Source organism: Caretta caretta, chromosome 2 (genome assembly GCF_965140235.1).
Source record: "Caretta caretta isolate rCarCar2 chromosome 2, rCarCar1.hap1, whole genome shotgun sequence".
NCBI classification, from domain to species: Eukaryota; Metazoa; Chordata; order Testudines; family Cheloniidae; genus Caretta; species Caretta caretta.
In genome coordinates, this window is record NC_134207.1 from 105,562,068 (window position 1) to 105,577,925 (window position 15,858).

At 42.0% G+C, this 15,858-nt stretch overlaps 1 protein-coding gene across 4 annotated transcripts in view; it reads left to right on the forward strand.

Moving 5' to 3' along the window:
- ADNP2 (ADNP homeobox 2) overlaps positions 1–10,481 on the forward strand; it is a 31,707-nt gene extending 21,226 nt beyond the window's left edge. For 3 of the 4 annotated variants that reach the window (XM_075125347.1, XM_048840031.2, XM_075125348.1), the window contains one exon: positions 4,983–10,481. In XM_075125347.1, the coding sequence (XP_074981448.1) occupies positions 4,983–7,997 (3,015 nt within the window). In that variant the 3' untranslated portion in view covers positions 7,998–10,481. Of the gene's footprint in view, positions 1–1,092; positions 1,238–4,982 lie in introns of all 4 variants that reach the window. The other variant, XM_048840035.2, reaches the window with a different exon arrangement.
- Positions 10,482–15,858: the final 5,377 nt, after the last annotated feature.

Here is a 15,858-nt window from a genome sequence, read left to right on the forward strand (position 1 = left end):
CACTTTCTCCTTGGAAAGCTGTTCCAGAACTGCATTCTTCTGATGGTTAGAAACATTTAGTCCAATTTCAAGCCAAAATTTGTTGATGTCCATTTGCTTTTGTGCCAACATTTCCCCTTAACCTGGTGGTTATCCCTTTGATATATTTATAGAGAGCAATCATATCTTCCCTCAGCATTCATTTTGTTAGGCTAAACAAGTCAAGCTCCTTAAGTCTTCTCTCGTGAGGTATCTTCTCCACTCTTCCGATCATCCTAGTAGCCCTTCTCTGCATCTGTTCCAGTCCTGAGTAAATCTTTCTTAAGCATGGGAGACTATCAGTATCAACATGATACCTCTTGTAGGAAACTGAGATACAATGAACTCTGCTGTCAGCAGTACACGGCCACCCCACTTTACATCTACTTTTCAGCATACATGCTCAGTGTCACCAAGCCTTTGAGAAATTGGCTTCTGGATGAAAAGGAGCTGGGTCAGACTGAACCTCGGGAAGACCAAACTGATGCTGGAGAGAAGGGGGAAGTGTTCTGCAGAATTAGCAAACCAGTGACCTCTTCTTTCATCAAAAACACTTGTTCTTATATCATCGAGTCAAAGTCATGGTGTCCTACTGGACTTCTTGAGCTTGGATGTCGAGGTAGCAAAAGTGGAGAGAAATGATTCTCCCTTTCTATCTCCTTGGCTCATTGGACTGTCCCCTTTCTTGTCAGAGGTCCTGAATGATCCATGCATTAGCCACTTCCAGGCTGGAATACTTTCTCCACCAGTTTTCCCCTTACCTCCCTTCGAGATTGTTGGTGCTAACAATGGCAGTTTTACTACCACCCTCCCTTCCCCATCTCACACGCAGGTTGGTGTGGGGAATGGAGGAGGCTAGCAAATGAGACAGCCTCTGAAACATTCTACTCAGTATTGTAGAATGGTATCGCCTTACCTAAGAGGTGTTTGAACAAGTTTAGGAAGGAGAGGATCAATGTGGAAGAGGAAAGGGGCAGTGCTTCATGAAACCCTTTTGCCAGTGGACGCTTCCAGCCCAAACATGTGGCCTCTTCTGTTGTGGTTTGATTTTTGCCAGTTTCTTCTCCTCACCAGAACAAGACTGAATAAGGAAAACAAACATACAAAAATGGAAAACAGAAAAAAGTGAAGCAAGAAAAAATGGAAAACAGTAACTGTTGGGAAATGCTGTTACAGCAAAGAGTAGGGTACCTACTTCCCAGGCCATCTTTTGGAGAAGGTAGGCATCTAATAAATGAAATTGGGGAGCCAGTGGTAGAGAGGTAGCCAGGGGATTCCCTAAACCCTGGTACATTTTAATGTTTACTTTTGGTGTACACTTAAAATCTAGATTTATTGGTGCGTGTTGTAAAGAGTCACTGAACTGCATTGTGTCAGGATGATCAGATAAAGGTTGGAGTTGCATCCAGCACCTTGAATTTCATCTGAAAGTGAACTGGCACCAATGCAGAGAGTAGAGCAAGGTGTCAGTATATTACTGCCCAATACCTCTCAAGGGGGAAATTACATTATATGCTTGCAAGAGCTTTTGGGTGACTTTCTAAATCAATCCCAGGCTCATCTTATCATTGTAGTTAAACCTATGGGAGAGAGAGGCATAGATTATTGATGCCAGATGCATATCTGTGAGGGAAGGGGTGGAAGATGTTCAGCTACAAGGGAGAGGAATGTAGACATAGTATGCCTAAATAAGAGCTTGGCCAGGTACAGATTAGTCTGGTTGTCAAAGTAATGTGGAAGCAGTAGTTGTCAGAGTGTTCTACAGTGGGGTGGGGAGGGTAGTTTACTACTTAAGGTGGAGGCAGATCTCTAACACCACTCCAACTGTGAGAACTTTGTCAGGTCTTCAGCCTTTAATCCTGGTCCCATACTCTGCCAGATGGTTGAGGAGCCTGATGGAGGCCATCTTTGGGCTTGAAAGGCTTAAAAGTTTGATATTGAAAACTTCTTAACCAACCAGTCACTGTCATCAAAGACTTCTTGGCCTCTCTCAACTGCCCTAAGAAGATGATTAGCATAAGTTTTTTTCCACTTTCTGAAGTGGATGGGGAGTCAAGTTACTTGATGCCATCTGGCATTGATACATCATTCACTTTACAGTGATATACCCTAAAAAACAGAATTTTTGAGATCAGGCAATACTTGGCATGGCTATTAATGTGAGAATCTGCTTTGTGTAAGGCAACATTCCCTGCTCTCTGGAGATCAGCTGTCAAACAGGGGAGGAGCAGCCATACAGATTAATTCATTCTAACTCCTACTCCCTGCTTGAGTTCATCTTCACAGGCTGCAAACTGATGAATCTAATCCCCAGCCATGTTGTGGTGAGGATTTGTGCTATGCCCCAGCTTTTAAACAGTCCCTTGAAGGTACCCCTTAAATGTGCCAGACTCTCAAGGGATTACATTCTTCTTTTAAAGTAAGTAATGCAGACTTAGTGCCTCCCAGACTGAGCCTCAGCTCCAGCAGTGCTCCTCACTGAGGGTGAGCTCTCTCCAGCAAGTTGAGCTGAGACAGACTCCTGTTCAAATTCTTTTGTCCTCTTCAGAGATCAGTGCACCTCAGCAAGTATTTGCAATCACACCAGGAAGCCTTTTCAAAACAAGGTAACAATTTATTAGCCATCTGGCATAAAGAATCTGAAAGTCCTCAGGTTAGCATACAGAAACAAAGATTTAAAAACATAATCTCTACTGCCTTGAGTCATGCTGCTCCCGGAACTCTCTTGGTTTCCTTTGTTTCTGTCTCATTGTCTGTCAGTCCCAGGTCAGAGCTCCTGTGTTTCTCTAAAGGCCAGCTGTTAAACACAGCCACCTGACATCTTTTCCCTTTGTTCTTCAGCTTGGGGTCTCAGCTCTGCTTGTCTGCAGAGAGGTGGTGGTGGGGGGGAAATCTCCTTCCTTTTGGCTGTTTGCTAGGTGTGAGTTTCGCAAACATTGGGGTTCCCTTTGCCTTTCTAGCTCCTCCATTGATATGGGTCACTTTCAGCCAGTCCTTTAACGACCTATTCATTCCACCCGAGAGACAGTTACGTGACCAGAACATCTCATGTCTCCTGATTTGCCCTAGGAGTATTTTAACCTTTCTGCACCCACTGGCTACAATCTCAATTTATGTCAGTTACTGCCAGGCATATCATTCAGAAAAATACTACAGAACATTCCCCATTTTTTTTCTTTTACGTGGGGATCAGCAGCACCTCCTCTTGGGAGGCCAAGACTGCCTGTCCATCCTATTAGTCTTGTTGTAAAGGTTCTCCGAGCTGAGAAGTTACCTTAGGATGCTTTATGAATGCAAACTTAATGACATTGACTCTGCCTGGAAGCTCTGTAGTTCTTGGAGCAACGAATGCTCATTCCTTAGGAACTACAGGACAACTCACATGAGACCCAGTGTCAAAAGCTAGAAAAATGAAAATACAACTCTACCCCAATATAACACGGTTCTTGGGAGCCAAAAAATCTTACCGCGTTATAGGTGAAACTGCGTTATATCGTACTTCCTTTGGCATAGAGTATTTCCATTATTAATACAGTATTTGACACAAGAAGTTTTTATTCTTGGTGCTTTAGAAAGGGTGCATCTGATGTCGTCCTTCACATGAAGGCCAGGGTCGGGGCTCGCAGCCATGCCCTGGGGTCAGGGCTCACAGCTACACATGCCTACCGGGGTTGGGGCTCACCGGGGTCAGGGTTCGCAGCTATGCATCGCGGTCGGGGCTCGCAACTTGCAGGCACACGCTGGGTTTGGGGCTCACAACCCCCCACATAACCAGGTCGCGACCTGGTTCAGTTTGAGAACCAATGTGGTAGACGAGACAGAAAACCATTTTTGCTTTACTGCGTTATATCCAAATTCGTGTTATATTGGATCACGTTATATTGGGGTAGAGGTGTATGTGACTGAAGTGTCTCTTATAGTCTTTCAGAGACCTATAACGGTATTTACTCCATGTGGGAATGAAGAGTAACTTAACTGATCAGTGAGAATTCAGAGTGGAAAACTAACAGTTTTCAGCTGAAGTGCCATTGATGGAGAAAACAAATGCAATGATTCTTGTTGGAGAGGGAATGAACTTTGAATTTTATTTTAGTTAGGGTGAAATTAGAGAAGAATGATAGTTTAAATGTGCATTTTACAAAAAATTATTTGAAAATATTTAGAGGTAAAAATGCTTTGTGAATTAAATATTGGTATGAGGAGAGGGGCTGTGTAATACAAGTGGTATTCTAAAAGTGAACTACAAAGGAAAACAAATGGGTTTGTATATTTTTATTGCTCTTTTCTTATGTTTAAAGGAGGTCTGAAAGGTTTAGCAATTTTTTTTTCTTCTCTCCCCGTTCTCTCCTCCCCACCCCCCGCCCCTTAACATTTTCTTGGCTTGTTTTTACCCTTATGAATATTAAATGTCTGGTATTTCCTAGTTTTGCTGAAAGACTTGGTTGGATTAGGGGTTTTGAAAAGTGGTTTGAGCTTTTTCTCACCCATTTGTTGAAGGACGAGGTGTTGGAATCTTTAAGTTTTTTTCTTAGAGTGTGTGGGGTGCGTTTAGTTCATACAAGTAAAGCTTTAAACAGTCTGAATGAAAAGTCCCTTCCCTCTTGATTTCCCAGGTTTCATTTCTTGTGTATTGTGTTGTCTTAATTGTTCCAGTCTCTTTGATGGCCCAGAGTCCTTAAGGAACTGGAGTTTCTAATTTTTTTAAAAATCAGAGAAAGGGAAAGATCCATTCAGGCCTTCTTTATACATTATAAAGAAGCATAAAAGGGCACAAATCCAAATAATTTGTTTTCTCACGCATGTCATCTTTACATATGTCTTTGTAAAGTTGTCTGAACCTGTTTCTTGGAGGTACACTTCTGTTGGTGGCATTTTCTTTGGACCATGACATAAACTTGCAGTTTATAGAATCCTGGTGTGTTTTTTGACAAGGTGCTGTGTGAACTTTTTTTATTTATTTGCAGAGATACAGAACAAAGCCGTATTGCTGTAGCCTATGCAAGTTCTCCTCAAAATTTCTTACTTCGTTCAAGAATCATTTGCACCGTTACCATGAAGATGAAATGGACCAAGAGCTGGTGGTTCCTTGCCCAAAATGTGCATTTGCTTCTGATTCAAAAATAGTGGGAAAACACATCCGGATGTTTCACTCTTCTAATAGGAAAATACAGAACTATACAGTGAGCATTTTGGGTGGCATGAAACAATTCAGGAGTGACATTATAAACTTCACATGTCTAAAATGTCACTTTGCAGACACACTGTACTACAATATGAAGAAACATGTGCTGATGAACCATTTTCAAAATTTAATAAGCACATATTTTGGCCAGAGACCAGATGAAAATGAAGAGAATTTTATTGAGCACTACTGTAAAAAATGTAATGCTTCTGCAAACAGCCAAGATTCTTTAATGTATCATGTCTTAACATCTGATATGCACAGAGATCTGGAGAATAAACTTAGATCTGTGATTTCAGAACATATTAAGAAACCAGGACTTGTGAAGCAAATGCATATTGCTCCCAAGCCTCCCACAACTATAGCAGCTCCATCTTTAATGCCCACCACTGCTCCATCAAGCTCAGTTACTACTCCAACTTGCATTCAACTTGCATTTCCTCAGAATAATCAGAACCAAACCATGGTACAGGGAAAAGCAGTTCAAAACACAGTTAGACCTCTGACTGTTTCAAATGTCTCTGGTAGCCTTACACATACGTCTCCTGCTCCAGTTGTTACTCCACCACATGTTACTCTTGTATCCAGTCCGCTCCCAGTAGGTCAGAATGTTAATCTTCAGCCACCAGTTCCACAACCTGTTTTTGTTTCCCATAGGGTCCCTCTTAATCAGCCTGTCAGGCCTGGGGTTCTTCCCCTTTCTCAGCCTGTTGGGACCATAAATAGACCTGTTGCTCCTGGGGTTCTTCCACTTAGTCAACCTGTCAGGCCTGGTCTTCTTCCTGTTAATCAGCCTATTGGGACCATAAATAGTCTGGTTGCACCTGGGGCTCTACCAGTAGCTCATCCTGTTGGTCCTGTAAATAGTCATGTTGGGCCTGGAGTTCTCCCAGTAACTAGACCTCTTGCACCTGGGGTTCTCCCTATAAATCGACCTGTTGGGAATATGAATCGACCCATTGGTCCTGGGGTTCTTCCTATGCCCCAGACTGTTACCTCAGGAGTTCTCCAGCTTAATCAGCCTGTTGCATCAGAGGTTCTTCCTGTAAGACAGCCTGTCAGACCTGGGATTCTCCAACTTAATCAACCTGTTACCTCAGGGGTTCTCCCTGTAAATCAGCCCATCAGACCTGGAGTTTCTCAAAATACCACTTTCCTGACTGCAGGACCTATACTTAGACAGTTAATTCCAACTGGTAAGCAGGTTAATGGCATACCTACATATACCCTTGCACCAGTTTCAGTTACTTTGCCTGTACCACCTGGTGGCGGGGTAGCAACTGTTACACCACCGCAAATGCCCATTCAGCTAATGCAGTCTGGCACAGTAACTCAGATATCTCGCTCTCCAGCTAGTGCACCGTCTCCTCCTGTTGTTGTGACTTCTTCCCACAATATGTCTGCACAGGCTTCTCCATCTGCTCCTGAAACAAGCCAAGCCCTCAAACAGGCTAAGCAATGGAAGACGTGCCCTGTATGCAATGAGCTCTTCCCATCAAATGTCTATCAGGTCCACATGGAAGTGGCTCATAAGCACAATGCAGTAAAAACAGAGGAAACCCTTGAACCTGACAAGCTTGCAGTATGTGCACCCTTTCTGAGGTGGATGAAAGAGAAGACTGTCCGGTGTTTCTCTTGTAAATGTTTCCTGTGTGAGGAAGAACTTATAAAACATCTTCTGATGCATGGCTTAGCTTGTTTGTTCTGTACATATACTTTCCATGATCTAAAAAGCCTTGTGGAACATAATAAGACTGTGCATAATGGAAGGAAGAAGTTACATGAAGACTACAGCAACAGAGGATTTCAGCTAGATAATGATGCTGACGGTGACCTTATATTTCCACATTTTGATTTCAGTACAATGTTACCAAAAGAAGAACTTGGTGAAAAGGAAGTATACTTGGCAGTACTTGCAGGGGTAAACTCGAGGACCCTCGTACCTGTCTACATCAAAGTGAAGCATCAGACAGCTGAAGTGGACAGTATGTGCAGCAAAAAAGTATTTACATGCCCCTTTTGTTTTGGTACTTTCATTAGCAAAGAAGCCTATGAAATGCATTTGAAAGAGAGGCATCATATCATGCCAACTGTACACACAATTTTAAAGTCTCCTGCTTTCAAGTGCATCCATTGCTGTGGGGTGTACACTGGAAATATGACTTTGACAGCTATTGCTGTGCATTTGCTCCGCTGCAGAAGTGCTCCCAAAGACAGCAACTCAAGTATGAAAGTGCCACTTGAGCGCAGTGAGAAGAAAGAGCTATCATTTGTGAATGGTGAAAAGCATGATTCTGTCTCTCAGTCTGCTAAAAGAAAACAATCTGATCTATGCTCTATTGCAGAGGACCAAAGGAATAAAGAACAGCAGCCTCAGTCCTTAAATACCGGCACAGCTCTAGCTCCAGATAAAGATGTGAATGTAGGGGTAGTGCCTGTCAAGCGACAAAAGGTTGAAAGCAGGACTGAGATGAAAGGACCTCCTTCAAGTGAGGACCTCCATATTCTAGCATTAGATCCTAAACAGTACGAACACAGTTCATATGAAGCTCGAAAACAGTTTTTGGCAGATTACTTTCACAAGAGGCCGTATCCTACAAAAAAGGAGATGGAATTACTGTCCTCAATGCTATGCGTATGGAAAATGGATGTTGCATCATTTTTTGGGAAAAAACGACATGTGTGCCTAAAGGCGATAAAAAATCGCCAACCCTCTGTGCTTCTGGGTTTCAGTATGTCTGAACTTAAAAATGTAAAGCACAGTTTGAGTTTAAAATATAAACTGCAGGATCTGTAAAAATGCTTTATAGTTTTAAAAAGAATCATAATTGCATACTTCTCAGTTTAGCAATTTATTACAGTGGTTTAATTTCTTTTAACTTCGAAACTGACCTTTGCAGGGTTACAGTAGAACACAAAGTCTCATTCAAATCTGACTTTGTTATTGGAAAAAAGCAACAGTGATCGTAGATCTGAGGAAGGTAGATCCTTCAAATTTTCAGCTCCGGAATTTGTTTTAGCTTTATTTTTCTTTTGTGGAGTAGGTTTTTCCCTCCCTGCCCCACTCCATTAGGCTTTTATACCACATGTATTGTCTTTCCTGATTTACAGTTTATTTTTTGTCAGCAATGTCAACCTCTCCCTGAAAAAAAAAAAAAGGGGGGGGGCGCTATAATGTTGGTTAAAATATCAAGACAAACTAAATAAGAACAGAACGAATTAAAGTATTGGTTTAAATTTCTTTAAACTCCTAATTTTATTTTTGTCTTTTATCCTCTAAAGAAAATGATTGTGGTACTTAACTTCCTCCTCGTAACCTACCCAAAAAAGCTAGGTTTATTTTAGCAATAATAAAATGTATGCAGCAATTTTTTCCTCAAAAGAAGAGTACATGTGCCAGTTCCAGTGATGCACAGTAGCTAAACATCTCTATATTTTTGGGAGGGAGGCAGGTTCCTCTTAAACTACTGGAATTAGGTGATTTACACTGGCTGTGATTTTATCCCATTAAAAATTAACTCTCTTTAATTCAAAGGGATTGTTTACTGTCACTTTGTAGATATGGGACACTTTCCAGTTGCTAAATTTGTACAATTTCAAAGCCTGTTGACCACTTAATTGCAAACAGTGAAGTAGTTTTAGAGAATTACTAAATTACTTTGATGCATCTTGACATAATGTGACTTTTATTCACATATCTTTCCTTACCTGTAGAAATCTCAGTCCAAGCATCACTGAAGTCAATGGGAATGTGTCTATGCTGACTCTAATGCGTGTTGGTTAGGATATTGAGTGAACACACGCCCCTTTTAATAACCAATGAGAAATTTAGCTTAAACCACTCTCCTTTTTATAACAGTCAGAAAGCAGCTAAAGCTAGGAGTGGATGGAATGGTAATATGGCACCTTTCGCCTATATGTCGTTGATTCAAATGGGACTTCCATATGTGATGAGTACACATTCTTGCCATCTGACAGATAGTTAATGGTTTCTATGAAATAAATTGGTCTCAAACTAGTTTCTAGTGAACAAGTGTCTACACCACAAAAAGTACCTCCAGAACTGCCATCATTGGTAATTGAGAGTCAAAGGGTTGAGTGGGTTTGATTAAACTACCTTTAAAGTGAATTAGGGATGTGATTTTGTGGTCACTTGCATTACCAGTTCATTGCTATACCTGCTATCTGTATAAATGGGGGGCTTTGGTTTTAATCCAATTGTCAGTTTGGCACTTCCAAAAATCACTAAAATTACTTTATGCCAAACAAGGCCAGTAACAGAGGCCATTCAAAGTGAATATTACAAGTGGTCTGTCCTACCACTGAACTTGTCCTGCCTTTAAACAAAGGAAAGAAGAATAATGTGCTCATTGTGATTAATTTAGGTAATAAAGTCAGTCTTTTCCTAGTCAACCAATTTTCATCCCATATCAGAGAGTTTTGTGTTTTTTAAATTGCATGTACAAGTAACTTTACATTGAACATTTCAAGCAGTTGTATAACAGGGCATGACTTATTGTAACCATAACTATCAAAGGAAAAGCTTGCTGCCTTCCTATTTGAGCTTCTACAAACTTTAAAATATCTGTGTTTTCGATTAAAAGTGTGGTATTTTCCTATTTTTGAAAAAATGGTGAAGTGTTCTCATATACTTACCATTCCATTAATTTTTGTTTACATTGTAAAATACAAAAAGAAAATCCACAATAAAACTGAAACTAGTCATGTAATACGAACACTGAACAAAAATCCTGTAAGGGATTATTATATTTTTGGGAGTGTGCGGGGAGGATAGATCAACAGGACCTAAAAACAATAAGAAAAAAATGATGCTGTATCCTAAAAGGATCCTGTAATATCTAATCTGACTTGTGATTTGGCTGAGTTTAGTTTGTGAATTAGTCTGGAGAGCTTAAGGGGATTTAAAAAAATACTTGGAAAAAGAATGTGAGCAGGCTCTATATACGATAGGCAAGATTCATCTCTGGTGTAACACCATATCAGTGGAGTTATACTACAGATTTGACAATATAGATCTACAAGACAGCTTAAGATGAGTGGTTTAAGGTACTGTTTATATATTACAAATAATGTTTCTTATTGGGAGAGAACTAAGAAGTGATATTAAGAGTTGATTCTTGCCATGGTGGTGGAGGAAACAATCTAGTTTTACCAGTTTTCTTTATTGTACACTGGCCAGGGACAATGTTAAACATTTTATCTATTTGGCCTTTGATTTCACAGTTTTCAAATAAACCAACTTTTTAACTTTTTTTTTTAAGGTGTGTGCATATGAATGGTTATTTTTAAAAACTAGACTTTGAGAGTTTGTAATGTTTCATTAACATTCAGCATGATAACTTGACATGAAAAATTAATAATGTGGATTCAAAATAGTCATATGTCTAAGCAAAACAGAAATAAAGACCTAGATCTTCTAGTTCTTCAAAAGGAGGCGGGGGAAGGAGAGGACACCACTGCAAGAGAGTTTGTAAGAAAAATACATTCTACCTCATCTAGAAAATCTGATTTGAGTCCACATCCTTTCCTATAAACCTGGTGCTCCAAAGGCTTGATCATGAGCGTTTAATAGCAGTAGGAGCAAGATCAAAGCCTAAGGGCTTGGCCACACTTACATTTTGCTCTAACTTGCTGGCTCAGGGGTGTGAAAAATCACCCCCTTGAAGGCAGCAAGTCAGAGTGCTTTAAAGCACTAGTGTAAACAGGCTCTGAGTGCTGGGCAGCGCGAAGCTAATCCCCTCGTGGAGGTGGATTACCAGGAGTGCTGGGAGAGCTCTCTTCCCAGCACTCACGCGTGACCACACTCACACTTCAAAGCGCTGCTCCGGGAGCGCTCCCACGACAGCACTTTGAAGTTTAGCCATGCCCTTAGACTTTAAAGTGACGGTTATTTGTCTGTGACTGAAACAATTTTTTTAAAAAACAGAAGTGATCTAGGGAAGATCCCAACTCGTACATGTGTAAGGTAAGGCTTTTTTGGAAGTAGGGGGCTTGGTTCGGAGAAACTACAAGAGGTTTTCTTTAAAACAAAACAATGCAGGTTAGTAAGCTACCAATTTCAGCGTAAATTAGATTTGTGCTGTTGCTGCTTAGGAAGGTGCTAGTTTGTATTTGAACTTATTGCCATGTGCTAAGTATAGTCGTGGCTGGCTTCTGCAGAATTTCCCATTAAAGAACTTAGCTCCTCTAGCTAACTTTCCCTTCTTTTGAGAAAAGAAACTGGCTGCCACATCTTAAGAGTCACCCTGCCAGATAAGTTGCCATCTTCTATCTGCTCAGGTGAGCAATTTTTATGTGCATAAAAGGATAACTAAATAGTGACTGGCTCAGAGGGTGAAATTACTTCATTTATGTATGAACAGGTATCTCAATTCATTACAATGTGCTTGCTTTGGGTAATAGTTTAGTGTGGTATCTGTATTTTTAAGTGAAAAGATGTATTAGTAAATCACTAAGCATAATACAACTCCTAGGAAGTGCAGTATGAAAAATTATTAGTAACTTGATTTATATTAACTTTGTGGAAGGATAGAAAATACTACACATGTGAAAAAGATTTTGTTAGTTAATGGTGCATTGGGACCTTTAACTTTTGTGGCTCCTGCCTTTTTAAACAAACCTGTGCCAAGTTTTCATAATGTAGTTGACAATTTACTTCCTAGGGTTTTAATGCCCTCCATAAAAAAGAAAGGGAAGTAGTAGTAATAGGAGAAGAATATTCACTACACAAGCTTTCTTAACTAAGTTTTTACGAGCTAATTTAAGATGCACCAGCCAGTAGCCTTTAATTAGGATTAAAAATGTGCACTCTGAACAAATCCCTTTGCACTGTATCTCAATAGAGAAGTTAAAACTCCCAAACTTAAAAATATTTTTCTGTCTGTGACCATGCAATTTTCAAACATCAAAGACTTCCACCCAGTGCTTTTTCAAAGTTGGGTATATACATATTCTTCTAGGAGCTTGTGCTATTTTAGGGACTGCCTCGAGCAGTAAGGAGTTCTGTCACAACCTGCCCTCTAATGTAAGGTGCCTTTATACTGTTCAGCTGTGGTTTAAACCCCTCAGAGCCATAGCCTGCCCACAACAGTCTCATCCTGGCTTCCAGTAGCCCTTCCACTGTGGAGTCTCCCTATATCTGTCCTCCTTCAGTTTTTAACCACCAGCTGCTCTGACTTGTCACCACAAAAGGTGTTAAACCACCTCCTCCCAGTTGTCAGCTCAGTTTGGCACCTCCATTTCACACCAATTACAGCACAGAGACCTGCTTGGGTAAAAAATAAAATTACTTGAGAGAAAAATCAGATTCAAAGATGAAATAGCAAGGGAAGCAAACAGAGAAATTACACAAAAAATAAAGATGCAACCTCAGGGTTTACAGTGGCAAATTAGATTAAACTCCCTTTTTTAATACGTTACAGATTGTCTCTGACCATTTTCCTAACATGTCCCTTGCTACAATGAAGACCCAGCATTTGACAGACAGTTTCTGGATATTCATCAGGTCAAATGCCCTTCCCCCTCTCCCTTTTTTCCCTCTTTCCTCTCAGGCTATTGTGACTCATAGTTATGCAGCGTGAGGCATTTCTAGCTGGGATGGCTCAGTGTCTTCCCATTCACTGTAACAGCCCATCGATTGCCTGTTTCTGAGTTGTACGATGGTAGAGGGTAAGTACTTAGAGCTAGTATCAGCTGAGTGGGGAAGCATCCCCTCCCTGCCTGACTAACCAGAACCCCACTGAGATGGAGGTGAATGCAGGACAAATTTTGAGCACAATTTTATAGATACACATTCATAACCACAGTCTGTATATATCGCTCTTAATGACGCTAAAGTTCAGACCATTACAAGCTTGCATATAAAAACTAACTTGTACTATTTTAGTACAATAACATGAACAATCAGTTGATTCAACTGTTTATTCTTTGAGGTTCAGCCGCCTTCTCCTTTTGGGATGTCTGGGCCCTAATTGTCACAGATGGCTATTTTTAAAAAAACAGAAATTGTTTTTGGAAAGTTGTGGGTGGGCTGCACAGAAGAGTTTGGTCTATGATGCCTTATCAGTGTCTATTACCATTGCCTCCCTTCTGCTTTCCTGGTAGGTAAAATGGCAACTGTGTACAGATGTCATGTTTAGAAACTCTATGATTCTTTTCCTTCAGCATCTGTTTGAATTCGAACCATATATAGCAGGGGTCTGAAAGTTCTTAGTATACCTGAGCCTGCGCTCATAACCTGCACGCTGCATAGGTAGTGATGCAGGAGATGGCTAGCTCCACAAAGGCGCCCTAGGTGAGCTGGTGGGTAGTAGAATCCTGAATTAAGGGGGGCCATGCTCCCCAAACAATGCATGGGGAGTGTTACCTGCCTGAAAGGGATCCACAGAAGCCAGCATGGGAGGTGGTAAGCTGTCTAAGCTAGCCAGTAGTGAAAGGCAGAGGAAAGGGGCTGCGGTTAGGGCAAGATCCCCAAAGGTACTTCTTAGCATATGTGCAATCTGCCTCAGGTGGCATGTGACCAGGAATCATCACTGATGGGCTAAAGGGAAGCATGCATCTCAGCTCAGGCTGCTCAGCTGTGAACCCTCTCTGGTGTCGAAGCCAAGCTAGGCACGTGTTCCTGAGAAAATGATCAGCGACAGAGGCACCCTTTACAACCCAATCCCATTATAGCCCAGGGCCCAGCAGGTAGGGCGCTCACCAGGGTTGAGGGAGCCCTGTTTTCAAATTGCTGCTCTTGGAGCAGGGACTTGTACCCAGGTCTTCACCTCCTATGATAGTGCCCTGACTCTGTCCACCAGACGATTAGGTAAGTCACAATCGCTTCTGCGGGAGCTGGTCCACGTTGTATAAGAAACAATTACTCACTTTTGTTCTTTGAAATATGTTGCGTGTGTCCATGCCACTAGGTGTGTGAGTGCCTGGTGCACCAATGCCTGAGTTTTTCCCTAGCAATATCCAGATGCGTAGCGACACCTGTGCCCTGGTGACCCTCGTACGCCAAGCTGAGCATAAAATGAGCAGAGCCACCGCCCCACCCTCCTTCAGTTCCTTTGAACTGGAATCTTAGATGACCCATTCCACTGTGTTGGGGTAGGGGAGTGAGGTGTGTAATGGACATATGCAAAATGGCTTGAAAAACAGTTATGAGCAGTGAATAACCATTTCTTTGTCTTTGCATAGGTCCGTTAACCTTAGGTGATGCCCAAGCTGTTTGTGAAAGAGCAGGGAGACTGCAGCTAGGCACAGCAGGGGTTAAAGACCACCTGTGGGTTCAGCTCATCCCATCCTGTTATACCTGCAGCCAATGCCAGGCCTGGAGGGGGGAGAAAAGAATGGGAGCCTGGCTCAGTCAAGGGCTGACTAGCAATGAGGCAGGAGCTCTTGGTATGGCTGCCTGAAGGCACAGACCAGCAACTGGCTTGCCAATGGAGCCACTGGAGGCAAGTAAATCTTTGCTGGCCAAGGGGAACTTACAGCTAAGCCCCAACTGTGGGGCAACTGGATGAGTGGGGGGCTATGCCCCAAACTAAAAGGACATGCAGGCCAGGAAATGAAGCCCTGAACACCCCTTTACAGGTGGGAGAAAGATCCATCTCCCCTGTTTAGGGGTTGAGCAACATAGGACCCTGGGCCAGGACCTCAGGGAGAAGGAGAGGTCAAGTCCTGTTACAGCTCCCCTAACCACCAATCTAGCCCCTAGACTCCCTGGCCACTGAGGGCCCTATCACTGTTGGTGGGGTTAGGTGTAGCATTAGAAGTTGTGCAGGACTGTTTGCCCACCTTTGCATCATTCCTTCATGCAGTAACAATTGTGTAAAGGCTAGCAAATGTGACAACTGAAGCCCACATCGTTGTTCTGCAGATGTCCATCATAGGGGCACTTCCCACACATACTGTGGGTGCTGGGTGAATGGGCACACAGTATCTCTGGGGGGCATAACACCCTTAACCTCATAGCACATGACCATACAACTGGAGAACCATTTGGAAAGCTGGTGCACTGTGACAGACTGCCCTATCATTCATTCTGTGTAGGAGATGAACAATTGGGAAGAAACCCCAAAGTGCTTTATTCTACCAGGTAAAAAGCCAGAGCTTGGTGAACATCCACAGGATGGAGCTTTTGATCAGAGAGCATGCATCTTTGGAAAGAGGCTCAGTTAATTATATTGGCTGATTAAGATGGAAATCAAATACTATTTTGGTAGGAAACCAGATGTCACTTAACTCCCACCAGTGACCACTACTCCCAGATAGACTGTATTGTTTATATGCCTCTGTAGTCATGCTCATATTTTACAGACAGAGGCCTGAGGAAGGATAATCTAGGTGTCAGGATACTCAGATAGGGATGTGGGAGATCAGGGTTCAATTCCCTGCTCCACTGCACTTAGGTACCTACATATCTTTGACAATTGGGTCTAATTCCCATTGATTTCTATGTGGGAGCCAGGCACCTAAATACCTTTGAGGATCTATGGCTAGATCCACAAAGGTAGATTGATCTGAGGTGTCAACTGCTGCTTTCCAGAGCTTCAGTACCAGTTCCCCATCACTCCCTACCCTCTTTCTAACTGTCCCCATTTTCCCACATCCCACAGAAGGAGAGCCAAACAGACCTACTACAGTGGTGT